The sequence below is a fragment of the Myotis myotis genome, unplaced genomic scaffold (assembly GCF_014108235.1).
Source record: "Myotis myotis isolate mMyoMyo1 unplaced genomic scaffold, mMyoMyo1.p scaffold_m19_p_6, whole genome shotgun sequence".
Taxonomy (NCBI): Eukaryota; Metazoa; Chordata; class Mammalia; order Chiroptera; family Vespertilionidae; genus Myotis; species Myotis myotis.
In genome coordinates this window covers 69597742-69625622 of record NW_023416368.1, presented here as the reverse complement: position 1 = coordinate 69625622, position 27881 = coordinate 69597742, and the positions used below count along the sequence as shown (strand labels likewise).

The 27881-nt window shown below is 40.0% G+C and overlaps 1 protein-coding gene and 1 long non-coding RNA gene across 6 annotated transcripts; one reads left to right on the top strand and one right to left on the bottom strand.

Moving 5' to 3' along the window:
- Window positions 1-37: 37 nt before the first annotated feature.
- Window positions 38-23009, top strand: AADAT (aminoadipate aminotransferase). Of its 5 annotated transcripts, none has more exons than XR_004968334.1 (13): window positions 38-665; window positions 1264-1432; window positions 3028-3160; window positions 5657-5731; window positions 8534-8743; window positions 10905-10970; window positions 12704-12786; window positions 13260-13356; window positions 15289-15350; window positions 15602-15666; window positions 17132-17238; window positions 20495-20558; window positions 22002-23009. XR_004968334.1 is itself a non-coding variant. In XM_036314123.1 (13 exons), the coding sequence occupies exons 1-13, from the start codon at window positions 599-601 to the stop codon at window positions 22041-22043; spliced, it is 1278 nt and encodes a 425-aa protein (XP_036170016.1). In that variant the 5' UTR covers window positions 40-598; the 3' UTR covers window positions 22044-23009. The 5 variants fall into 5 exon arrangements, 3 of the variants coding, with proteins under 3 accessions (XP_036170017.1, XP_036170016.1, XP_036170018.1); XM_036314123.1 differs by having other exon boundaries at window positions 40-665; window positions 20457-20558; XR_004968335.1 differs by lacking the exon at window positions 17132-17238 and having other exon boundaries at window positions 20457-20558.
- LOC118658629 lies at window positions 18581-27022 on the bottom strand. Its single transcript, XR_004968336.1, has 3 exons — window positions 26045-27022; window positions 24008-24175; window positions 18581-19125 (listed from the first exon to the last, which is right to left on the bottom strand). It is a non-coding gene; the product is annotated as an uncharacterized LOC118658629 (long non-coding RNA).
- Window positions 27023-27881: the final 859 nt, after the last annotated feature.

Below are 27881 nucleotides of genomic sequence, written 5' to 3'. Positions count from 1 at the left end.
ACTCACGATCAGTATCGTGGGGGACTTCCGGCCCCGCTCCGGGGAGCCCTCCCGCTGGATTCCAGCCGGTTGCGTTTGCCTGCTGGGACGCTTCCTTGCAGCGATTCCCAGCCGCAAGGTCAAGAGTCATACTCACTTTGAATCGATTCAGGCACCGGCCCAGGTCTGCAGATGCCTCGCAGCGCGCCCTCGCCCCCAAGGCCCGTGCACCGAGGGCCATGACCCAGGCGGGCGGTGCACGCGGCCCGCCAGCTATAGGCTGCGGCGCGGGGCGGGAGGGGGCGCGGCCTCGGCCAATGCTGCGGCCGCAACACGTGGGGTGCGGGATCGCGAGAGCCAGTGGACCGATCCTCCGCGGGTGGACTTTGCTAATCTTGCCTCGCGCCTCAGGCCCGAGCAGAGCCCAGGCTCGCGGTGCCGCCTGGATCCAGCCCGGAGTTTCGGAGGCGCTCTGCCGGCACTGCGCTCGAGGACCCGGGCTAAGCCTGGCGGTCAGCCACGGTGTCTTTTCAAGATTGAAGAGGCAGCCCTTGACGCGGCTGTTCGGTTGTAGTCTGCAGCCACTGAAGAAGGCGCCTGGTGCTTGGGGATCGGAGACATGAATTACGCACGGTTCATCACCGCGAGGAGCGCAGCCAGACGGCCTTCTCCCATCCGCGTCTTTAGTGAGTGCTGGGGCAGTGTCCCTCCCCCCGGGATGCGGGTGGTGCCTACAGTCACCATTTGGTTGCATTCATTCAACCGGGAAAGCTCACTGTGAACCAGGCTCTGAGTGCAGACATGCACTGGAGTTAGAACTGAAGGCGGAGAGGGAGCAGCAGCAGCGAGAACTGGCTGTTGTGGGACTTGGCCTTGTAAGAGAGGATGTGCTGTCTAAAAAGGCTCTTCCCGGGACCTAAAGAGGGATTAGACACAGTGTGCAGCCGCGTGCAGAGTGAGGAAGGCCTGGTAAATTGGAGAGAAAAGGGGAAGCCACGAAGCTAGACAGACAGGTGGGGGCTAAATGGAGCAGGGTTTTCTGGTATTGTGGCTCTTTGCTTAACTAGATGATCCTGATCACTCTGCCTTCTTAGTTGGACACCTCTACTCCTCAGCTCCGCCACCGGTGAAGTAGGTCCCGACAAAGTTATTTTATGTCTATGTTAGATTAGCATCCTATCACTAGAAATTGTTTAACTTGACAGTGTTATTGAGTGTAATGCAACATACAGAACTAGGAATGTTTTCCGTGAAAGTTTTTCTTCTCTTCCGTGTTCATTGTAGCTGAGCTACAGAACAGGGCACCGAAATCTGTCATCTCCTTGGCTACTGGATCACCAAATCCAAACACGTTCCCTTTTAAGACTGCTGCTATCACCATAGACAATGGGAAGACCATCCAGTTTGATGAACAGATCATGAAGAGAGCCCTTCAGTATTCTGAAAGTGCTGGGTAACTATAGATAATACAATTCTGCTGGCTCATTTTCATGAGCAATATTCTAAAGGCCACTGATAAAGTGACTTGTGTCTTTTTTCTTAACTGGAGTATTCAACAGTTAGGAAGGTTTGGGGAAGAGTTTTCAAAGAAGAATGAAAAGCAACAGGATATTGAATGCTCCTTGGTGACTGAGAGAGAGAGAGAGAGAGAGAGAGAGAGAGAGAGAGAGAGAGAGAGAGAGTGAGTGTTGAAGAAGCAAGTTAGAAGAAGGGAAGAAAAGGATGCTCCAGGAAGCAACAATTTTAAATGCTGGGCAATTTTCTAAGATGTTTGTTCCCTTCCCAGCTATTCAAACACATTGCCCTCAGTTCAAATGTCTTTCATTCTTAAAGGCAAGCTACAACACATTCTTTAAGATTTTCCTTAGCTGATCCTAAAATGATAATTTATAGAGTTACTGTGATGAAAAACTATATTGAGATGTAATAAAGGTTTTATACAGAGTATCCCCCCAAAATTTATACATACTTTAACAATCTGATAGCTCAATTTTGAAAATGAAATGTATTTTAATGAACACTGCCTTTGTAATTATTCAAAGTGTGTTATGCATTTTGGGGGACTCCCTATATATATGAATTACTAGGGGTCCCTTGGCCTGGCATGCACCCTCTTGCAATCTGGGACCCCTCAGGGGATGTCGATAGCAGGTTTCAGCCCGATCCCCTCAGGCCCGATCCAGACAAAAGGGAGCCCAATCCTGTGCGTTAAGCATCTGTCCCCTGGTGGTCAGTGCGCATCATAGTGACCAGTCGTTCGGTCATTCAGTCGCTTAGGCTTTTATATAGATAGACTAGCGGCCCTGAGTGCACAAATTTCGTGCACTCAGAGGGTGGTCCCTTAGCCTGGCCTGCGCACTCTCAGTCTGGGAGCCCTCAGGGGATGTCCGACTGACAACTTAGGCTCACAACAGTCGGATTTCCTTAGCGCTGCCACAGAGGCGGGAGAGGCTTCCGCCACTGCTGCTGCGTTTGCCAGCTGTGAGCCCACTCAGGGCTCCTGGCTGAGCGATGCTCCCCCTGTGGGAGTGCACTGACCACCAGGGGACAGCTCCTGTGTTGAGTGTCTGCTCCCTGGTGGTCAGTACACGTCATAGCAACCGGTCATTCCTCTGGTTTATTTGCATACTGGCCTTTTATTATATAGGATAGGTATGTATTATATACATAGGCCTTCCCTTCCATGATACAAAGAACTTTGGGGGCCTGAATTTCTAGGTAGCTTATGGAAATTTTCCTGAGTAGAACAAAGAATCAATTATTAAGTGTTTGCTCTATTGTAAAATAAACACTAAAATAAAAACTATAGGTTTTTAGACTAAGAAAGATGTAGATTCAAATATCAGCTGACTGACTTTATGTGAATTTTTTAATCTCTACATCTGTTGCCTTATCTTTGAAATAGGGAATATTAATATTGGCAAAAAGTGTTTGAGGATTTTGAAATTGAATGTATAAAGTACCTAGTATATGGCTACCATTTAATTCCTCTCTACTAATATTATGACATTTACTTCTATAAATTTGAAAATACATTTTATGCTTTAGAATCCCAGAGCTGTTGTCCTGGCTAAAACAGTTACAAGTAAAATTGCATAATCCTCCCACCCTCCATTATCCATCCAGTCAAGGACAAATGGATATATGTGTCACAACTGGCAGCCAAGAAGGTCTTTGTAAGGTAAGACTGAAAGGTACCATACATTAAAAATCAAGTATTTCCATAAATACAGTCATCTCTCACTGGCAAGCAAGAGGATCATGTTTTGTGAATTTCTGGTAGTCTTCTTGTCTTTACTTAGAATTATAAACAGGGAACTTAAAGACATCCACCAACCTGATTTTTCTTACACCTAGAACATGTGGTCACTGACTGAGAGCTATGAGTCATTCAAACAGGTTCCCACCTAAAGGAGTACTCAACTCCTACCAAAACCATTAGTGATCATTGCTTAATTTTACCTGGCTCAAAGATTTGGGTTACATTTTGTTCTATGTTATTTTAGTTATGAGATTTCAATATAATTTTTAAATTCTTTAGAGGGCATATCCTGATACTCCTCAGGTGAAATGTGATGCCTGTGCATGTCTGCTTACATAATTATCTGTGCTCACCACTGCTTGTATCTTGTCTTCCTACTGTCTGTGCTTCTCTAGCTCTATAGGGTGTCCCCCAAAAAATGTGTACACACACCTTGAATAATTATAAAGGCAGTGTTTATCACCCAGCCTGCATGGCTCAGTGGTTCAGCATTGACCTATGAACCAGAAGGTCACAGTTCAATTCCCAGTCAAGGCACATGCTTTGGGTTGCGGACTCAATCTCCAGTGTGTGGCATGTAGGAGGCAACCGATCAATAATTCTCTCTCATCCTTGATGTTTCTATCTCTTTCTCCCTCTCCCTTCCTCTCTGAAATCAATAAAAAAAGTTATATTTCTTTTTTTAAAAAGAGATGTAAGTTGTTAACATGATAGAAAGGAGAGGCTTGAACTGGGGATTATGAACAATACAAGACAAGAAAGGATTATTCCATGATTTATGTAAGATTTAGTCATAATAGACCCCTTTGATTAGGCTGGAAAGATCTATTGTCTGGCTCTATTGATGTTAGTATGCATGATACCGACTGCAAAACCTACGATTTCTCAACCTTTGTCTTACTTGACCTCTAAATATCCTTGAACACTGTTGACCTCCCATCCTTTTGAACCGCTCTCCTCCTCTAGTGCTCTCAGCACCACATGGAACAGCTCTCTGCCGGCCCACCTGCCTGCCTCCATGGGAGTGGTCTCTACACAGCCATTATTTATTGGAGTTCCTCAAGGCTCAGCCCTGGAGCCTCTGCTCCCCTTCATCTGTTCACCATCTCTTGGTGCTTCCATTCACACCCATGTGATCAATCAGGTGCTAGTAACTGCCAAGCTCCTTTCAAGTCCATTTGTGTATCTGTCCATCTGACATCATCACGAGATGTTTTGAAGACACCTCAAACCAGAACACACTCCTCAGACATGGACAACTTTTTGGGTCTGCTTTTCAGTGAATGGCACCACCCCCACCATCTATCTAGTTCCATTGCCAAAAATCTAGGAGTCATTCTTGACACCTCCTCTTCCTTGTGTCTCTGTAGTCCATAATTATGTTCTGTTGGTTTTGACTTCCAAAATAACCTCTCAGTTCTCCTCTCCAAATCCCCTGCCGTTACCCTAGTTCAGACTACTCTTCTCTGTCCCAAATAATCACAAAACCTTCCCAAACTCTCTACATGTATTCCATTCCTCTTTAATCCTGTTATATTACAGCCAGAATGATCTTCTCAAAAAGGAGATCTGACCATGTGATTCCCCCTTTCCACACTCTACTTAAAATTCTTACTGGCCTCACTTGGCCTAGCGCCTGCATGGTATGGGTTCTGCCCACTTTTGTCTCATCTCATTCCGTTCTCTTTACAGTCTGCTTCATGCCACAGAATTCTTTCAGTTTCTCAAAATGTACTTATTGTTACCCCTACCCCCAACTCATCACTTCCTCAGGGAAACTGTTTCTGAACACTCTGAGTTTCCTCAATGCCCAAGAGCTCCTACGATGAGCTTTTATAACATTGCACACCTGTACTTAATAGCATTCATCACTTTTAAATATACATTTATTTGAGTAATTATTTAACTAGTGTCTAGCTTTCCTGGACTAGTACCTCTATGACGGTAAAAACTATGTCATTATGTTCATCATTCTATCATCATACCTCATACAGGACTGGCTTATGGTAAATATTAATACATTTTCAAAGAAGGAATAAAAGGATAAAATGAATTTTGGGAGCCAAACCAGTTGTTATTTTTCATCTAAACCTAGAACAGAGGTTGGCTACTATGGCTTGAGAGGCAAATCCAACCTTCATCTGATTTTGTAAGTAGGGTTTTATTGCAACGTAGTCACACTCACTGGTTTACATATTGTCTGTGGCTCTTTCTCACTACGGAGACAGAGATAAGTAGTTACCACAGGGACACTATGGTCCACAAAAATATGTACTCTCTGACACTTTACAGAATATTTGCCAACTCCTACTCTATAATCCTAATGAGTTAAAACTAAAATGGGGGGTGGTGGAGGGGAGGGGCTCTAAGAATGGAAACAATACTATGCAAGCCAACCTATTCTTCTTTTGTTAGGTGTTTGAAATGATCGTTAATCGTGGAGATAATATCCTCCTAAATGAACCTGTTTATTCAGGAACACTTCAAGCTGTGAGTATACATTTCTACAAAAGGCAGCTCTCTTTCTTATACTAAATAGGAAAAAAACCATTGCATCATTAGAATGACCTGGCCACTGAAAAATAAAATAATGTCTTTCACCTGTAAACAGGAGAATCGTAAATGACATATGCAAGCTATATTAACTATTTAAATATACCCTCCACTTTATACATTTCTTTTTACCAAATCTAAATGAATACATGCTTAAATTAGGTTGTACAAATCATGTCCAGTTTTCTTAATATTTCACTTGAAATGTGATTTAATTTACAAATATTTATTTTTTCATTACCATCTTGAATTGCCATATGCCAAAGTATAATCATGTTATATGTCAGTTTACTGTAACTGTAAACTAATACAGTATAATTAAGACTTTCCACTCCAGTGATAAATTAATGGGATTGTAATAACCAGAAAGAGGAACTGACCATCTGGCGCTGCTGTGCACAGGTCAGAACACACTGCTGAGAATTAGGTTCGTTTAGGGCACAACACCCTAGGATAGATATGCACACAAACTAGAGCAGTCAGAGAAGAGTAGTCAGAGTGAATAGGGAACTGGAAACTATACCGCATGATGAATGGTTTTAGGAACTGTGGCTGTTTTCCCCCAAAACAGAAGACTCAACAAACATGAGAATTATCCTCAAATACATAAAAGTTAGCCATGTGACAGAAGAATTAGATTTGCTTGCACATGTCCTTAAGTTGGGAAAGGCTGGAAACTACAGGGAAACAATTTCAACTCAGTATAGCAACTTTCTAACCATCAGCCTTCCCTGACTCCCTGAGCCTTCCCTGACAGCCTTACCTGACTGCCCATCACTGCAGGTGCTCAGTTACCCTTGATAGCCACTGAACACAAATGTTGCAAAAGTAATTCTAGCCTAAAATAGGGAAGTTGAAGGAGATGACTTTTATGCTCTATTGATTCATATTTCATTGGTTCTCTCTTTTAATCAAATTTAATATTATCTTTACAAAAATATATAAAGCAGTTAGCTAGTCGTAATGAAAGGCATATTTTCTCAACATTCCTAAGTAGAAATCAAATTGATATTATAGCCCTAGCTGGTTTGGCTCGGTGGGTAGAGCGTCAGCCTGTGGACTGAAGGGTCACAGGTTGGATTCTGGTCAAGAGCACATATCTCAGTTGTAGGCTTGATCCCCAGCCAGGGTGCATGTGGGAGGCAAACTCTGTCATATAAGCGTTACTGTCTGTCTCTTCCCCTCCTTTTCCATCCCTCTAAAAAATCAATGGAAAAATATCCTCAGGTGAGGATTAACAAATAATAATAATAATTGATTTTATAAAAATTTCTTTTTCCAGTGAACAATCTGAAAAGAAAATTTAAATACATTTTACATTTATAATAACATCCAAAAGAATAAAATACATCACCTATTTATGGGTTGGAAGACTTAATATTGTTAAGATGCCAAAACTGCCAAAGTGATCTACAGATTCAATGCAATCCCTATCAAAATGCTAATAGCCTTTTTGTAGATATAGGAAAGCCAATCCTCAAATTCACATGGGATTGGAAGAGGCCATAAGAATCCTGAAAAAGGAAAACATAGTTGGAGGCTTCACCCTTCCCCATTTCAAAACCGACTGCAAAGCTACAATAATCAAAACAGTATGGTACTGGCATAAGGATAGACAAATATTTCAATGGAGTAGAAATTGAGAATCCATAAGTAAACCCATACATCTGTGGCCAATTGATTTTGACAAAGGTACCAAGTCCATTAAATAAGAAAAGAAGTCTCCAACAAATTGTAATGGGACAACTGGATTTCCACATGCAAAAGAAAATTGGACCCTTACCTCACACCATATAAAGTTTTAACTCAAAATGGATCAAAGACCTAAATGTAAGAGCTAAAACTATGAACTCTTAGAAGAAAACATAAGGGCAAATCTTGACCTTGAATTTGGCACTAAATTCTTAGATATGACAATAAAAACACAAGCAACAATAAAAATAAATAAATAATTGGGCTTCATAAAAAATTAAGACTTTAAAGCATCAAAGGACATTATGAATAAAGCAAAAAGACAGCCTAAAGAATGGGAGAAAATATTTGCAAATCATATATCCAATAAGGGCTTACTATGCAGAATATATACTAGTCAAGACCTCCTATAACTCAACAACAAAAGACAAATGAATTTAAAAGTAGACAAAAGACTTGAATAGACATTTTTCCAAAGAATATATACTAATGGCCAGGAAGCACATGAAAAAATATTCAATATCATTAGTCATTAGAGAAATGAAAATCAAAACCACAAAAAGATACTATTGCACACCAGGATGGCTTTTATTTTTGAGTGGAACATAGTAAGTATTGGTAAATATGTGGAGAAATTGAAATCCTTGTACATTGTTAGTGAAAATGTAAAATGGTGCAGCCACTGTGTAAAACAGTTTTTCAGAGAACCACAAGCTGGATTTTGAAGCTTCTGCTTGGGAGGAACACACATCACTTCTACCCACAATTTATTGGCCAGAGCAAGACACACGGCCAAGCCTGAGCAAGGAAGTAGGATCCTTACTCTGGAAATTGACAGGGGCTATTGTTGAACAATAACAGAATCTGGCCCAGGGCAACAATAGAATTAGAATGTACAACCTAAACCCTCGGGCGGTAGAGCTGACTGCAGGTTATATGTTCAAGGGCATAAAGGGTAACATTCTTAGTTATTATAAGAAGAATCAATGACACATTTTGTAATCAGGTCTGAATCTTGGGCTTTCTTTTTTTCTACGTGCTCAACAGCTGCAACCACTGGGCTGCAACATGATTAACATTGCCAGTGATGAATATGGGATTATTCCAGACTCCCTCAAAGAAATACTTTCCAAATGGAAACCAGAAGATTCAAAGAACCCCGGGAAAAACACCCCCAAATTTCTTTATACTGTCCCAAATGGCGACAACCCTACTGGAAAGTCATTAACAAGTAACCGCAAAAAGGAAATCTATGAGGTATTTTAAAAGAATGTGTTATGTGGCTATATTCCTGTTTCTTTTTGACCTTTTAGAAGAGCACTATGCAAGTTTCATTTCTTATTAGCCTCTTGCTTTCAAGGGAGATAATTTTTAATAAGAGGGAGTCATCTATGCCAAGAATCCTAATAAATTTAAACACAAGAATTTACTACAGCCTTTGTTAACGCTAAGATTTTTCTTTCCCTTTGATATTTTCATAAAAAGAAATAGCATTCTTGGTCTGATGTTAAATTCTATGAGGTCATTTGGTATTTGACTCCAATATTTGATTTTCATTATTTTATATATTTGTATTTCCAACTTGTCTCTTTTCTTTCTTGCTCATTGTCACTTCAATTTACAACGAAATTCTTTGAAAAATAAGAGGCATGTGCCTTTTGTAAAGTCTATTTTAGGGACCTGACAACAATGCCTAAGTTCTTCACCATAAACATTTTTTTTGAAGTATCAAGCAAATATGCAGCTATGCAGGAATCTTTGAAAAATAAGAGAAACATGCTTTTCTGTAAAGTCTTTTTTATGCCTATTGCCTAGACCAGTGGTTCTCAACCTTCCTAATGCCGCGACCCTTTAATACAGTTCCTTATGTTGTGGTGACCCCCAACCATAAAATTATTTTCGTTGCTACTTCATAACTGTAATTTGGCTACTGTTAATCATCGTAATGTAAATATCAGATATGCAGAATGTATTTTCATTGTTACAAATTGAACATAATTAAAGCATAGTGATTAATCACAAAAACAATATGTAATTATATATGTGTTTTCCGATGGTCTTAGGTGACCCCTGTGAAAGGGTCGTTCGCCTAGACAATCGCTAGGTGGACATTAAACGGGGTGATGTTTGAGAGAGACAGCATAAGCACTGACTATGATCCCAACCCTTGCACATGAATAGTTTTTCAACATAAGTACCAAGCCTATGTTAAAGTAATATAGAAATTAATCATATAATGGAATCATAAGAGATATTTCGAAAAATTCCTTTTACTGAGTGTGTGTGTACTGCCGTATTCTTATTTTTCACACTCCTGGCTCCATCGCTCATCCAGTTCTGTGCCTGTAAATTGCGTTCTATGATGGAGATGCCTGAACTCCAGACTTCTCTATCCAACTTCTGTATACAGCATCCCATGTAAATGTCTAATGGGCATTTCAAACCTAACATAGCCACAGAAAGCTCTTGATTTTGGCCAGCCACACCCCAAACCTCTCATTCACAACCCCTCCCATTCTTCATCTCCATACACTGTGCCAGCATGATTCATTACCTTTTATTCCTCTCTTTCCCCGTCTCCTCCCCCCACCCACTACATCTAATCCATTCTGTGGACTCTCCTGACAACATATTTATCCAAATCCATTCGTTTCCCTCCACTACCACTCCTCTCACTATCTTCTCACACACCAACTTCTTCCCTTGCTGGTCTACTGGGACGTTTCCTCACCGGACTCCACTGCCCTCCACTCTTGACCTCTAACCACGCAGCAGCCACTCATGTCCTTCCCCTGCTGAAATGTAAATGCAAAGCCAGTCTATGGTCCTCTTTACAGGCCTCCAGTGGCTTCCCCTTGCATTGAAAATAAAATCCAAAAGCTAGGTGACCTGGTCAGCTATTCTCAGTCTCTTACCATCATTGTTGCAGCCCACTGGCCTTCTCTCTAATATGCCAAATTGTTGTCTCACCCAAGGGTCCCTGCTCTTGCTCATCCCTTAGTCTATAAGCTTCTTCCGTGATATTTGCACAACTGGCTCCCTGCTGTCATTCTGAGATCTTGTGTTATCTTGTCAGGAAGGGTTTCCCCATGATTCAACCTGAAATAGCTACTCTGTTTTTTTTTCTCTCTCTCTCTCAAACATCACCCCGTTTAATGTCCGCCTAGCCTTGAAGTCCTCCACCCAATATTTCTTCTGTTCATGATCCATTGGCTTATGTATATTCTCTCTTTCCCACTGGAATGTAAGTTCCAGGAGAACAAGAGCTTTTGGAGCCTTGTCTCTTTATCTTCATGGTTTAGGGCAATAGGCACTCAATAGCTTCTTGAATGAATGAATACAAAGAATTTTGATTCCAAATACTTTTAATTTTAGGTAGCTCTTAAGAAATAATTGTATTACTTTAACCTTTTCTTAGCTTGCAAGAAAATATGATTTTCTCATAATAGAAGATGATCCTTACTATTTTCTCCAGTTCAACAAGGTAAGTAACGATGTGAAGTTGTTTCACAATTAAAAGATAAATTATTGTAAGTTATTGCCCTGCCTTTGAGTTTAACCTGGTTGCTAATCCACTTTTACATTGGAATTTTAAAAATGATTCTTAATTTGCTACCACTTCAACATTTTTAGTCTTTAGTTTTATTATGGAATTAGTACTTTTCATGTCTTATATTACACCTCTTTCCAGAAATTACTTAGCTTAAAAATAGTATGTGGTTCTCTCTACCATACATTTGGAGAGAGAAAGTCGGGGCTAATGGTCTTGAACTCCAGATCCTAGTGCATAGCTCCTTAATCATCGTACCAGGGATCTAAAGTGGGTTTCCTCTTGGGTGTCAACTACAGTCTCTCTCTCTCTCTCTCTCTCTCTCTCTCTCTCTCTCTCTCTCTCTCTCTCTCTTTCTTTCTCTCATCTTTTGTAAATCCTCATCTGAGGGTATTTTCTTCATTGATTTCTAGAGGGAGTGGTGGCAGGGAGGAAGGGGAAGAGAGAAAGAGAGGAATATCGATGTAAAAGATGCATTCATTGGTTGCTTTCCACACATGCCCCCACCGAGGCCAAGGATAGAGCCTGCAACCCAATATGTGCCCTTGACTGGGAATCAAACCCATGACCCTTCAGTTAGGACCAATGCTCTAACTACTGAACAATACCAGCCAGGCCTCAACTCCAGTCTCTTGATAGTAGTTGACTGGCATGATGTCTGAGAAGGATTTGGAAGCTGTGTTCAAGCTGAAAGAGAAGGGCTGTGCTCAATGAGTGATGTCCATTATGGACATAGATAAGGCGTTACTGGCAGCAGAACACTTTTGCCAGTCCTGTCATGAAAGTCCTGGATAGTATCTGCAGAAGAATGGGTTTTTAAGTTTCCTTCCCACTCTATATGTATGCCACTTTCTATGATCATTTTTTCCTCATGGACAGTAGTAGTGACACATGATCCCAATGCCTGATTTTTCAAAATCAAACACTATCTTTAGTTGCTCTCAGGGCTGCAGAGAACATATACCTGGACTTGGTTCCTTCTTTAAATCTACAGAAAAGAAAAACTCTTTATTTTCCTACATGTATTGCCTGAATGAATATCATGTCTGCCAACCTGTATCCTACTCTCAACTGGATCATGCCCCCTTTTCTTGTGTGCATCTACTTCTTAGGTAAAAACTGAAGTCAGTATTTCATGTTGACTACATTTCTTACCCTTGGTCTCATCTTTGTATCTTTCCAGTTCTAAGAGGCAGCATTCTTTCTGTAAACAATCCTGAATGCTGCTGGTCCCCTCTGCTTATATTTTATCCAAACTAGTTTTTCTTTTTTTATTGAGATGCATTTTATTTCAACAATCAGGCCAGCCAGGCATCATGGGGACCTTACAGGATTTCAGAACCTTGGTTCTCAGCAAAGCCCATATTTTTTTTTTCTTCCTCTAAATCTGTTCATTCAACCCCTGGGGCAAATTCATAATGGATCTTGAGCAAATGAGTAAACCCTTGTGTGCATTTTTGGCAGAAAAGTCATGAAGACAGGCAGATAGTAATAAAAGAACACGCATCTGTTTTTATTCCATTTGAAAGGGTTTGGATAAAGGTAATGGAAATGATTGTTGTGCTACTGTTATTTGAATCCATATCCTTTCCAGTCTCTACATGAAGGAATTACATAGTCACTAACAGAGTTCTCAGACCAACAGTGTTTATCTTTTCCATGTCAAGCCCTGGGTACCAACGTTTCTTTCCATGGACGTTGACGGGCGTGTCATCAGAGCGGACTCTTTCTCCAAAGTTCTGTCCTCTGGGTAAGGCGCTATGTCTCTAACTTCAGGCTGGATCTAACCGAGATAGAAACTGTGCCTCAGTAGCTTTCTGTCCAAGCAATTCTCATTTAAAATGCCTGTATTCTACTTGCCTTAAAACACCAGTTAAATTATTAATATAAATATAGGCCTTTTCTCTCTCTCTGTCCATCTCCATCATCAAAGGAACCTGGGCATTCATCAAAAGTTGTAGAGGAACTGGTCAGGTTTGGAGTTTCATATATGAAGGAGCACATTTAGAAATGCTTAGTCAGACTTGCATTATGTTTTAAATGTACACTTGAATTTTAAGTAAGTAGTGGTTAATTTTATCAGGATGCTTTCATTGTCTAGGTTCATTTGCCCCCAGGCCACAGCTCTCTTCCTAATGAAATCAGGAAAATGACATGGATTCATTGTTAATACAGTAGTATTGTACCTTTTCTCACTCTCTCTTTTTTTTTATGTGTGTGCAGGTTGAGAATAGGGTTTATAACAGGACCAAAACCCTTGATAGAGAGAGTTGTTTTACACACACAAGTCTCAACATTGCACCCCAGTACTTTTACACAGGTAAGGACAATTTAGAAGTAGAAAAAAATTTTAATTAGGTAAGAATAGAAAATAGATCTTGACAAGTAAGATTGAGTTAAGGTGCCAGGGAGGGAAATCACGGATATTGAATCTCTAGTTCCAGTATGTAGTGAGTCAGCAAACCTGGCACTGCAGGCGTTTACTCTTAGAGATAAACTAGAGGCCCGATGCACAAAATTTGTGCAAGAGTAGGCCTTCCTTCCCCCGGCTGCTGGCACTGGCTTCCCTCTGGTACCCGGAACCCGGGCTTCCCTCCAGCTGCCAGCAGGCATCCGGGACCCAGGCTTCCCTCGCAGCCCCGGCTTTGTCCAGAAGGACGCCCGGAAGGACGTCCGGTCTAATTAGCTTATTATGCTCTCATCATTATTATAGATGAGAATCAAATTAATCTGGTGTTATTTTGTGGCATAGACTAAACTCCATGAGAGTTGGCTATCTTATTCCTCTGCTGTCCCTCACATCCAGCCCAGGAACTCCATAAAAACTGTTGAACTTCACATAACGGAACTGGGCTTGATGCAGTAATATAATTTGGGCTTCTTTGTCTTAAAGTTTGTAATGAGAACAAGAATTGCAAACCTGAATAGTGATTCATTGACTTCACTGCACATGTGCTAACCTGTCCTAAAGATACTGGTTGGTATGTACTTTAATTTTTAAAAAGTTAATTTTAGAGAATGTGTAAATTTCCTCACAAGCTTTGAGAAGTTATTGGCTCTATCCCTAATGCAACCATAGAATTAGATGTTAAGGATAGAATTGCTACCTAACTGCACAGAAGAATTTATGTAGAATAGGATGTTTGTTTGATATTTTACATTCCATAATGTACTTTATCATGTTTGGGAACTTCCTCTCCCCCCCCCCCCCCCCCCCCCCCCCCCCCCCCCCCCCCCCCCCCCCCCCCCCCCCCCCCCCCCCCCCCCCCCCCCCCCCCCCCCCCCCCCCCCCCCCCCCCCCCCCCCCCCCCCCCCCCCCCCCACCCCCCCCCCCCCCCCCCCCCCCCCCCCCCCCCCCCCCCCCCCCCCCCCCCCCCCCCCCCCCCCCCCCCCCCCCCCCCCCCCCCCCCCCCCCCCCCCCCCCCCCCCCCCCCCCCCCCCCCCCCCCCCCCCCCCCCCCCTCCCCCCCCCCCCCTCCCCCCCCCCCCCCCCCCCCCCCCCCCCCCCCCCCCCCCCCCCCCCCCCCCCCCCCCCCCCCCCCCCCCCCCCCCCCCCCCCCCCCCCCCCCCCCCCCCCCCCCCCCCCCCCCCCCCCCCCCCCCCCCCCCCCCCCCCCCCCCCCCCCCCCCCCCCCCCCCCCCCCCCCCCCCCCCCCCCCCCCCCCCCCCCCCCCCCCCCCCCCCCTCTCTCTCTCTCTCTCTCTCTCTCTCTCTGTTACTAACAAAACTTCATTATCCATTCATGGCATTTAGAACTTCCATTTTAGATAGAAAATCTCCAGATATATTATGTAATTTTATATATTACACCTACTATGTGTTTTTTATATTTAGAGAGGAAGTGCAGTGTGGTAATTAATGGCATGGATCTGCAGCTGGGCCCTCTGACTCGCACCCAGGCTCTGTGACGAGCTCTGTGACCTCAGGAAGGTTAACAACCCTCATGCCTCATTCGCTCATCAGTGAAATAGAAATAATAGCCTGCCTACTAGGGTCATTACAAGGTTAAATTAGCTAAACTATTTTAAAGCATTACCGTAGTTTCTGGCACAGCAAGTACTCTATAAATATTTGTCACTTTATTAGCATTGTCTTTGTTATTAACATTTATTCTAAATCACTGACTGACTAAAGCTTGGTTGGGTCAGCTTGTTCTGTTTTCTTATGGTGCTTTACATAGACTCAAGAGTGACTGGCAGAAAATACCTGGTAGAGGATGAAGCATGACCCCTGTTATTGTCTCACCTCTTTCAGCTCCTGGTGTCACAGCTTCTTCACCAGTGGGGACAGGAGGGCTTCCTGGCCCACATAGAGAGGTAAGGCATTTCAGGTCCCATTTTCCACATAGAAATGGACTCTGACTTATAATTTTCTATTTTTAATTATTCCACAATAGAGGAAAAAGCATGGTGGTAAAAGCTTACCACCAGACAAGTCAAATAAACATGCCCTATTTCCTTATATGGCATTCATTTTCATCAAGATAGAAAATGGATTCTTATAGAGCCTCTTAGTTTCGGCAGTCAGTGTACTAAACACATCTTTTTTCACTGTTTTCTTCATCTAGGGTTATTGATTACTATAGGAAGCAGAAGGATGCATTACTGAAAGCTGCAGACAAGTGGTTAAGTGGTGAGTAGAACATATACCCCCGTCCTTCGATAAACAGCAGTACTATATAAGTGGGTGATAAACACTGCATAGTATTGTTAATAATCCCGGGGTAAAGAAACAAGAGTCCAGGAGTGTTCTTGTCAAGAAAATATTACCCTATAAATAATCTCAGAAGGAACAGTCTGCAAACCCTGACCCATTTCTACCTAGCTGCTGTGAAGAATTTGTCCTTTAAAAAAAAAGACCAATTCGTCTAATAATCAACCAGCAATGTTAGTTCAAGATAAATAACATCTATACTCAAAAATTTTTAGAGTTATTTCAAAATTTTCCTCTAAGTAGAAGAGGAATTGTGAAACAAACAACATACTCTTTTTCTAGCTGGATTATCTAAAGACAAAATGCTAATACAGTCTACAGAGGATTTCTCATTACAAATGACTTGCCTTTTAATCACTAACCTCATTTATCTGTCTACTACTCTCTATTGCTAATTTAATTGCAGGGTGGGTTTAATTTTCTATGAAAAATAAGGAAGTAAAATGAATTACGTGGCTTTAATTATATCATGAAAAATACCTCTGGTGTGAATAACAGTAAGCAAAATATATTAATTCCTTAATACTGTCATAGCTTATTTCCTATGAATTATTGATAAAAATATAATTTTTTTTTTTATAAAGAGTACTATTCTACCATTTTGTACAGTGGAGCTGAAGAAAAGGTTTTAATCAACAGCAACAAAAAGATAATTAAAGTCAAAATAATTATCCTTCCTTCTTGGTTTCTCTATCCTAATACTCATTGAAACATAAAGCCTACAAATGCAACTGGAATGCCTGATTTTAAGTACTTCTGTTCATAATTAATTACATTCTGATAAAAACTTTATTCCATGGGACTTCTAAACTATTACATAAATGACAGCACTGATTGAAACACTGGAAGAATCTAGAAAGAGTTGAAGAATCCTCTTCTAAGATTGAAAGAGTCATATTTGGCTCAGGTATGGTTCTAACTAAAGGAAGTAGACATAGACACTAGACTTGTGCCACCCTAAGTCTGACTAAAATTGTAAATAGGCACACACGAGTCTCCCTCCCTGCCTTCACCCCCTTTCTCATTCACTTTTTATTTTATTTTATTGAGAGAGCGAGAGACATCAATTTGTCTCCTTTTACTTATGCACTCACTGGCTGAGTATTGGTTGTGCCCTGACCAGGGCTCAAACCTGCAACCCCAGAGCATCTGGACGACGCTCTAACCAACTGAGCTACCTGACCAGGGCTTACTTACTTTTTTAAAAAAAATAAAACTCAGACCATCAATTTTCAGGACTCATAAAACTATATATTTTTAAATGCTATCACTGAAGGAACTTTTATGGAAATACTAGTTTATAGTCATTGCAATTATGTCATTAAATGATATGTGATATCAAATATAGCTTCAGCAGATATTTATTCCCTTCTTCTATTTGTAGGTTTGGCAGAGTGGCATGCTCCTACTGCTGGGATGTTTGTATGGATTAAAATTAAGGGCATTTCTGATGTAAAAAAACTGATTGAAGAAAAAGCCATTAAGAAAGAGGTAAAAAGGCAGAAATAGTTTTACTGTTACTATAATGTAATTTCTTACTTAAATAAAAATGGAGAGATGTTTATCATCGCCTAACACCCCAACTCATCATGTTTTAATATCAGATATGTTATCTCATTATTAAAATCATAATAGATTTTTGGGTTACATAGTTATTATTCTGGTCTAAATTAATGGAAATATAGTCATCGATCTCAGCTGCTGGTTGGTTTAATGGCTAAGAGCACAGTCCCTGGAGCCACACTCCTTGGGTTTGAATCCCATTTCCACCCTTTACTGGATGTGTGGCTTCAGGCAAGTTACCCTCCCTGCGTTTTAGTAATAATGAGACTTTCTCCCTCATAATGTTGTTATGATAATTTAGTAAATATATATAAAGCACATAGACTAGTAAATGCTCAGTAGGCATTAGCCTTTAGTATTTAAAATAGAGCCCCCTACCCTCTCCCCCCCATTATGAAAGTAAACCATATTCATGGTAGCAAACTTAGAAAAATATAATGAAAAATTTTTAAATAGCTCAATTTCACCACCCAGATTTTATGACCATTTGTGGTGTATTTATTTGAAGAGCCTGTATATAGCTGATATTTTGGCTACACAATTATTTCACATGGTTAAAATTACCCAGAAAAGTTTCTATCCTGCTGTTTGTACTTCAAATTAGCCCATGATGATTTCTTCTATGTTTTTTAATTCTCCCTTTATACTTAAATCATAAGTCTATTTAGATTTCATTCAGGGGCATTGAATAATCTCAGAAATCCAAGTATTTTTCTGTATAGCTTTCCAATTTACCAAATAAATTATCCTTTCTCCATTAATTAATTCTCTTACCATGTTTATCAGTCTTTTGTAAACACTAAGATCTATTTCTAGTATCATTTTATAGTATTAATTTTTGCCATGAAGCAATAGAATAAATGATACAAAAGAATAGATTGTAAAAAAAAAAAGAACAGATTATGTTGATGATAGCAAGTGCCCTGCTAGTACCTATGAGATGAAGCAGTCTAAAGGTTAGACCTAGCAACTGGCTGGATTTCTGGGCTAGCCCCACTCCCTTGGGAAACTCATTCATCCTCTCTAACCATCTTACTGGAGGGAAAGACTCATGCTTTATGCATTGTTCTAATCCTAGCAACAACACATAGTAGGTACTTACTAAATATGTAACTGGTTTATTTCAAATAAATATATTTTAGTATAACAAATCAATTTTATATTTTCTTTAGTTTTCTATCAATGCCATTATCTTTAAGAACATTTGATAAGTGGCTATTTGTATGTATCTCTGAGCTACATGCTAAGGATATAGACTTCATATTTTATTGCACTTCTTTTTTCAGTCCTTTTCATTTATTCCAGATATCCTGTTGCCTGTACCTTTACTTTTTCTAAATAATCTCCAATTTTATCACCACTGCCTTAGCTCAGACTTTGGTCATCTTACAGAGATTTTTACCACTCCCTCCTTCTCATACAGCAGTTTGTTTCTAGCACATCCCAAAACTTTTCGGCTAAATTGGGAAAAATGATTTTCATTTTATTGTTATTAAGAACACAAAAACCTATCTTCTCCATTAAAATCTCTTCCCCAGAGTGCCCCCAAATCATTCCATTCCCTACTCCTCTTACCTTAGCAGACACTGCCCATATTTGTACCATGTAACAACAAGCAGTTACTAATACTTTTGAATATCATGATTGTACTACATTAACAATCTCAAAGATTGAACATAATTGACGTTTATTTCTGACTCACATAAAATTTCAAGTAACTGATCTTTAGGCAACTGTACTCCAAGCAGTGATTCAGAGACCCTGGTTCCTTCCATCTCCTTGCTCTTCAGTCTTCAACACAGAGAGTCCACATGGCTACAAAATGGAAAGAGCATGGTGGATCACACAGGGGAAGAATTTTATGGATCAGGCCTAGAAGTAGCACACATCACTTCACATCCATTGACTAGGATTCAATCATGTGTCCACGTATAATTAGAAAGAGGCTGGGGAATAGAATATATTTGTGCTTTGCCACATATATATGTTACATGAATATGTATAAAAAAAATATCCAAAAGGACCAATGATAAATGCTGACAGCAATTGTCTTTGGGGGGTGAGAAAATAAGTGGCTGCTTTTCCTTTATTCCTTATATAAAGGAAATGTGCTTTGCCACAGTGAGCTATCTGCCACAGTGGTCCTCAAGAATCACAGTGGTTTTCACCACTGCATCTTGACACACTTACTCAACATTGTTATTCCTTTGCTTTAAATATTAAATTTTTTACCTTCTTTCAGTTCTTTTCTTCCCATCTCTGGGCCTTTACACTCTGTATCATCTCCCTAAAATATTCTTCCCCTACTTTTTGCTTGGCCAACACCTTTCAGATTCCAGCTTAAAAGTCACTTGCAAATTTGATAACTTAAAAATGGATCTCATTGTTTGAACTTAGTTTTCTAGTTAGGTTACACATTTATTCATGGTTGTTACTGTTTCCATTTTTGTAAGCTGCCCTTTGGCTATAAAAGCTAGAATTCTGGTGTGTTTTTTTCTGTTTCTATGCATTCTTTTTTTTTTTTTTTAATCCTCAACCGAGGATATTTTTTCCATTGATTTTCAGACAGAGTGGAGGGGAGGGAAGAAGTGAGGGAGGGAGAGAAACATCGGCATGAGAGAGACACATTAATTGGTTGCCTCCCTCATGCACCCTGACCAGGGCCAGGGATCCAGCCTGCAACTGAGGTATGATGTGTCCTTGACTGGGAATAGAACCCATGACCCTTTGGTCCACAGACCAACACTCTAATACTGAGCCAAACTGGCTAGGGCTCTGTGCATTCTTTCTTTTCTTTTTCTTTTTTTTTTTTTTTTTTTTTTTTTTTTTTTTTTTTTTTGGTCTAAAGTTTTACATATGTCTCCTGTTTCCGCAATTGACAACCCCCACCCAGCCATTCTGCATTCTTTATATGTGAAGATGTCGTATTTGCCATATTTATTGTAAACATTTTTCCAGTTTCTCTGTGTTTATTTTTGTTTATTGTATGATATACAGGATTTTACATAAAATTATTTTTTCCTTGTGATTTGTTTAATTGCCTTTAATTTTAAAAAGTCCTTCCCCATTCTGAGATTTGATTTACCTATATTTTCTTTCAGCTTTTCTTTAATAGTATGTCGCTTATTTTCCATAAACTCTCTTAGATATTAATGGTTCCTGGAAATGCTTTCTACATTGACAGCTCAGCTCCTAGCCCTTACTTTAGAGCATCCTTCTCGTTGGCTTCTCCAGAACAAATGGATATAGTAAGTACAGTATTCTCTTCAGCATAACACTAGATATCAGTTCTAATTTGTTGTTGTTGTTAATCCTCACTTGAGGATATTTTTTCCATTGATTTTTTAGAGAGAGTAGAAAGGGAGGGAAAGGAAAACATTGATATGAGAGAGATACATCTATTTGTTGTCTCCCACGCATGCCCGATGGGGCCAGGGATCAAACCTGCAACCCAGGTACATGCCCTTGACCAGGAATTGAACCCACGACCCTTCAGTGCATGGGCCAACACTCTAACCATTGAGCAACACTGGCCAGGGCTCAATTCTGTTTTTGGGACATGTGTTCATTTTGTGAGTTACATTATGCTTTTAGGTCTTGGGTTTCTGGGGGGCGGGGAAAGTATTAGTTGAAAAGTCATGAACTATCATAAAAAGACACATTTACTTTGTTGCTAGACTTCTATAGACAAATGAAGATACTGACTTTAATTTTTTTGTTTTCAAGAATAGTTTTCAGACCTACTAAACAATGTTCATTGATCACCAATATATTATGAAGAAAATATCTTCCCTTCCTTCATAGAATTAACATGAGCCCAAAGTGCAAATTGAGGCCAGTCTCCCTCATTGAGGAAAAAAAATATCAACAAATCAAAGGGAATAATACTCTCAAATTAATCACAAATCTAGCTTTAAGCAAAATAATAAGAAGCAAAGAAACAAGTTCCTCAGAACTGTATGTCTGGGAATCCAAGCAGAAGACCCATAAATTGAATGGTGCCATTAACCTTAAAATGAGTTGGTACCTATCTTTGCAGATGGATTGGTTCTTTATTTATTTGCTTTCTCATGTCATTAAATATGCTTTTCATAAGTTTTATTTTTTTGTTTTGTTTCATTTTCACCCAAGGATATGTTTTTATTGATTTTTAGAGAGAGAAGAAGGGAGAGATAAAGAAAGAGAAACATTGATGTGAGAAAAACATCAGTTGGCTGCCTCTGTAGGCACCCCAACCAGAGATCGAACACACAACTTAGGTATGTGCCCTGACCGAGAATCGAGCCCACATATACAGGGTGATGCTCCAACTAATTGAGCCACTCGACAAGGGTTTATATTTTTTTATATAATAGATTTGGGCAATTTCAACTATATATAATGTATATGCAGGTGAGAGATTACATAAAAAATAAAATAATAGGTGGTGTAGAGAAAATCAAAAGTGGTGACCTTGAGGGCCACACGAACAACAAAATAAAAATCCTGGGAATCTGATATGCTTATATCTACATATATTATGACACTGACAGCATCCGACCATGATAAAACTGATGCTTCTAGTAAACTTGGTTTTCACTGCTTTATCTCACCCTTAGATGGATATTCTTTGTTTGAATTTTTAACATTCTGACAAACCTTTCCTAAATAGTACCCTACTTTCATTAATTCTTATCTATTTTCTATTTTAGGCCTTCCAGAGATTAGCTGAACTTATAAAAGAATCTTTGTGAAGACATCAAACTCTTCATAGTACTCATGGACTTTTTAAATAAATTACTTCAATGTTTTAGCAGCAAGAAATGATCATTGATTAAGACTTACAGATTGTGTTTCATCAAACATGTCATATCTGTAGTCATTAACTAGATAACTTTTAAAGTGCCCTTATATCCACCATATTGCCAAAATATATTTATAATCCATGTATACCTTTTGATAAATTTTCAACTTGAAAAAAATTATTTTTATCATGAATTTTATTGTAAAGAACTTTGTAACTGTTTTATAATTTCTCTTAAATTTTCTTTGAAACTAACATTTGCAGTAAATTATTTTGAAAATGTAAAAATATAAGTCCAAAATGGTATATAATGTAAACTTTTTCTATGTTTTAGGAAAATATAATAAAATCTTGTTGCAAAAATTGTTAGAATTTGACCATTATAAATGATTTTAGTAAGAATACCACAGATATTATGTTATGCCATAAAAATCCCTTTAAAATAAAATTCTGAAACTAAACATACCTGAAGGCATCAGACTTATTAATTCCAAGTAAGGAGGAGAAATCAGGACTTAGAAAAATGTACTACATTGCTTTTTCATAATACTGCACAATTTATAAAAACATATTATGTAATTTGAATCATTACAACCCCTTGAGATATTTACGACATATTAATTTGATTATTTTCTTTCTCACCTTTTAAAAGGTTTATTTTTCCCATCAGATTACTAAAGTAATATATGCTTATTTAAAAATTTCAAAACAAGCCAGGAAATATAAGGAATAAAGGAAAAGCAGCCACTTATTTTCTCACCCCCCAAAGACAATTGCTGTCAGCATTTATCATTGGTCCTTTTGGATATTTTTTATACATATTCATGTAACATATATAAGAATAGGATCTCGTTATGGTAGTGTATCATAAATACCCTGTATTTTTTAATGCCATGTAATTATCACATTGTTTCAAGATCCAGTAATTGTGAAGTTATAAGTTTCTTAAGGAATTAGTAAATTTATGTCATCCTTTGTGTGTATAAACTTCAGTATTATAATTTTTTTTCCTGGCATCCAGTTGAGATGTTACATCTTCCTACAGTTAAAGCTCTTGAGCAAAAATCTCACCTCAGAGCTCAAATCAGCTGGCTCAAATCCCTTTTTCTAAGACAACCAATGGTAGTTATTTAGAATATTGTAAAGACACAGAGGCTGGAGGAGGATTGAGATGGAGAACCTAAGAAGAAAGTGTAACTTAGAGAGTTAATAAAAGTAAAACTAGCCTTCCAGCCCTGACCGGTTTGACTCAGTGGATAGAGCGTCGGCCTGCGGACTCAAGGGTCCCAGGTTTGATTCCGGTCAAGGGCATGTACCTGGGTTGCGGGCATATCCCCAGTGGGAGATGTGCAGGAGGCAGCTGATCGATGTTTCTCTCTCATCGATGTTTCTAGCTCTCTATCCCTCTCCCTTCCTCTCTGTAAAAAAAATCAATAAAAAATATATATTTTTTTAAAAACTAGCCTTCCACTTACTTTATTCAGTTTTTAACAATAACCAAAATTGCTTAGCCTGTATTATATAAATGAGTGCATTGTTAGTCACCAACATGGAGTAATTGATTTATAAGTTGACTTGTAATCCCCATATTAACCACAATCTATAGGAATCTGTTTCTTCCAAGAAAAACAGAGAGAAAGGCAGAGAACACAGGTGACGACGAGACTGTCCCTTAATATTTATGTTTGTCCATTGACTTTACCTTCCCCTGATACTAAGAACTAGAAAACTAGAGCCTCACATGTCATGGCCATTGCAAATGTTTCCAAACTTTAAAAAAAGCAATTGGGCAGTATCAAGGAACATTAAAATGTTTATGTTCTTTAACACAATGTATGAGATACTGTGGATTGACTCGGCATAAATTCTGATTTCCTTCTTGTGTCTTTGAGCACTGTAAACGTGAAATACTACCTTTGCAGACTCCCTTGAAGTTCCGGGTATGACTGAAATTCCTTCATTCAGGTGCCTGGATTCAGAACTGAGTTAAAAGGGGGTCCAGGCAGGATGCAAGAATCCTCTTGCTGGCATAGTTGAGGCAGCGTGAGTTCATAGCTAGCCGCTTCTTGGTGGCTTCTGCTTCTGCAAGAATGAAATTCTGGGGCTAGAAATTGTTCCTGGAATCTCCATCTACTTTTTCAGCCATTCCAACAATGTTGGAAACCACAGAATACATGATGATAAGCACTTTTTGCCTAACCGGCTAGACTAGTTCTCCTTAACGGCAACTGAAGGCCATTGGGCCAGTGTGTCAGGAGTCTCCAAGACCATCCTCAAGCTTGGTGTTTCCCTAAAAGGACCCAGAGGATGCAGAAGTTGTTTTTGAGGTACAATTTATTACAGCAAAAGGATATATTAAGATCTCAAAGGGGAAAGGTGCATGCAGCAAAGTCTGCAGGAAACCAGACACAAGCTTCCAAGGGGACCCTCCCGGTAGAGTCACACAGGATGTGCGTACGTCCTTCAGCAATGATGTGTGACAACATGTGCACAGTCTTGTCAACAAGGGAAGCTCAGTTGAGCCTGGTTGTCCAGAGCATTGGGGGTCAGTCGCATATGTATAACCCTATATGACTAACCTCAGTTACTGAGCTCCAAGCCCACAGAGGGCACGCAGGTGTTCAACATGAATCACTTCGTTAGTATAAACCACCTGGAAGAGCTATTATAGCAGGCTCATGACCCCGCATGCAAAACACTCTTATCAGTCAGAATATTCCAAGAACTCAGTTCCCAGGAACCAGCCAAGGGTCAGTCAGGAAACAGCCTTTCTGGGAATGTTTACTGTTTGGATAACCCAGAGCTGCTGAGTTATCCTTTCCCACCCACCAGAAATCCTATGTCTAGACATTTATAATAAAGAATGACCCAAAATATGGAAGAAACTAAAAACCACAAAGGTAGTAATTATAACTTAAAATTCTCTAACATGGCCCTTTAGTTTTATCACTTAAGATTAATGTTTTTAATATAACTTTGTTGATTTCAGAGAGGAAGGGAGAGGGAGAGAGAGGAAGAAACATCAATGATGAAAGAGAATCATTGATCGGCTGCCTACTTCACTATTGGGGACCGAGCCTGCATCCCGGACATATGCCCCTGACCAGGAATCGAACCGTGACCTTCTGGTTCATAGGTCAATGCTCAACCACTGAGCCACTGTGGCCAGGCTAAGAATAATTTTTTAATGCCTTAAGCAAACCAGTCACACTTGTTTCATTTGGATAAACAGAGATTCTTAAAGGCAATCGTAAAAAATATATCTGTCAGGACTAGGGGGTAACTGCCACATAATGGAAAATCAAATTGGAAGTCATAACCACACAACAACCATCACCAATTTGAATCTGGTCAAAAATTGCATAGGTTTAATTTCCTATGGTTAGTCTATGTAGCTTCTTTATGGCAGCCATGGGTCACTATTCATGGTCCCCAGTTAACTGAAGCAGCTAGAAGCAGATGGCTATTTCAAGTTGGCCTAAAACGGAACAGTTATCACTTGGCATGGCTCTCTTTTGATTTGAATTTGAGTATTTATTTGTGGACTTTGGGAATTTCCTCCCCTCTAAGTAAGAAAGTCTTTAATGTTTCCCTAGAATACTTTTATAGCAGAGTGCATCTTCAAGTTCCTTTTTAAATGCTAACTAAATCTTCAGTGGGTAGCCATGATTAACTTTATCAAAAGTGAGTGCAATTAAAAATTTTAGAGAATCTAAAAATCTCCATGAAAATCAAATATTGGCTGAACCTCTCATTTTAACTAGTGATATGTATTTATGAAGAGTTTACGTTTCCTGAGGTCAAGAACTTCCTTCTCTGGCTAAATTGCTTTTCTTTCCTATTCCTGCCTTCAAATTGTTTAATCCCCATTTTATATCATGTACTTTTCGTAAACAGTTTCTTTTTTTAACTTGTAATTTACAATTGAAATTGAGAAATGTAAATACTAACCTGAAATATGGCCATAATTTCAGCAACACTTCGTATTTCAATAGTGCCTTTGCCCAGACACTATAATAGTGTGTTCATTGGAGTCCTTGGAAAAGCAATAGAAATTAGAACCTAACAGAGCTCTGACTGTTACATGTAAGGCAAAACTAAGAGAAAAGAAGGATATTTTTGCCTACACTTCAGGGATATGGGCACCTGATGTGAATGTGCAGACCTCTGGCTACCCTCCTGCTTGTGGCGGGGCAACTGTCCACCAGCCTCAGCCCCCAAAGACTTGCCACAGGGTCTTCTTTCCAAGGCTCCTGGAATCCCACCAGAGCCATCTCAAGAAGAAGGCAACAGAGTAGCAGGGCACCTCTAATTCCATAGACACCTAACTACCACCCTTCCAGCAATGTAATTCATAGCAGAAAGTTAAGAAAGAAGAAGGGAGGGCAGACCTGCACACACTTGACCTGGCAACTTTAGTTCCAAGAATTTATCTTAAGGAAATAATTTCAGGACTTCCATCACAGCGTATATTAGTGAAAGAATGAAGCCGATGTTCAGCCGCATCAACCGTCCTTCTAGTGCCCCTACCTGGCCCTACTTCCTTCACCTGCTAATTCCTACTCACCCTATAGGGCTCAGTTTAATTTCCACTTCCTGAAGGAACCCCACCCTGGGCCCCAAGACAAGGTAAGGGCCTTCTGTGAGCTACTCACACAGCCCCCTATCTTTTTGTAGCATTTACCACAATAACAAGTAATTAACTGTGCAATTATTAGTTAATGTCTGCCTGTTTCCTTCTCCTCCCAGACCATAATCTTTGTGAGGATATGAATTGTCTCCATTTTCTTTACAGCTATACCCTCCAAGTCTGTCACAGTGCTTGGCAGGTAGCAGACTCTCCAAAAATGTGTGTTGCTATTGGATTGTTCACTCTAAATGGTTAGAGGGGGTTGGGGAAGTAATACAAACATTAAAAATAAAAATAAATAAATGGGTAAATTTTATGGTATGTAAATTACATCTCAATAAAGCTATCAAAGAAGATGTTACCATCCTATACAATAAAACCCTAATATTCAAATAGAACGAATGGCAGAATGACCGATGGCTATGACGCATACTGACCACCAGGGGGCAGATGCTCAACGCAGGAGCTGCCCCTGGTGGTCAGTTTGCTCCCAGAGGGAGAGCTCTGCTCAGCCAGAAGCCAGGCTCACGGCTGGTGAGCACAGTGGTGATGACGGGAGCCTCTCCTGCCTCCACAGCAGCACTAAGGACCCTTTAGGGGATGTCCGCCTGCTGGCTTAGCGGGGAGTGGGCCTAAGCCAGCAGGTGGACATCCCCCGAGGGTCCTGGACTGCAAGAGTGTGCAGGCCGGGCTGAGGGACCACCGTCCACCCACCCCCGCCCCCAGTGCACAGATGTTGTGCACCGGGCCGCTAGTTAAAACATAAATTAAACTAATAAAAAAAATTTACTATTTAGTAGCATACAATGTAATTAGAAAAAAAAATATTTGGGTTGTGTGTCTGTTGGCATGGGAAAATATTCAAGAAGTACTATGCAAAAGTTTTTATATAACAGTTTATATATGATCCTTTTTTGCTTAACAAAAAGATATATCCATGTATTTAACTAATATTTATTGATTGCCCATATTTCCAGCACAGGTCTATGTGTTTGTGATACATCAATGAATAAAGATCCTTGTTATCACCTGGCCTGGTATGGCTCACTGATTGAGCATTGACCCAGGAACCAAGAGGTCACTGGTTGATTCCTGATCAGGGCACATGCCCAGGTTTCAGGCTTGATCCCCAGTAGGGAGCATGCAGGAGGCAGCCAA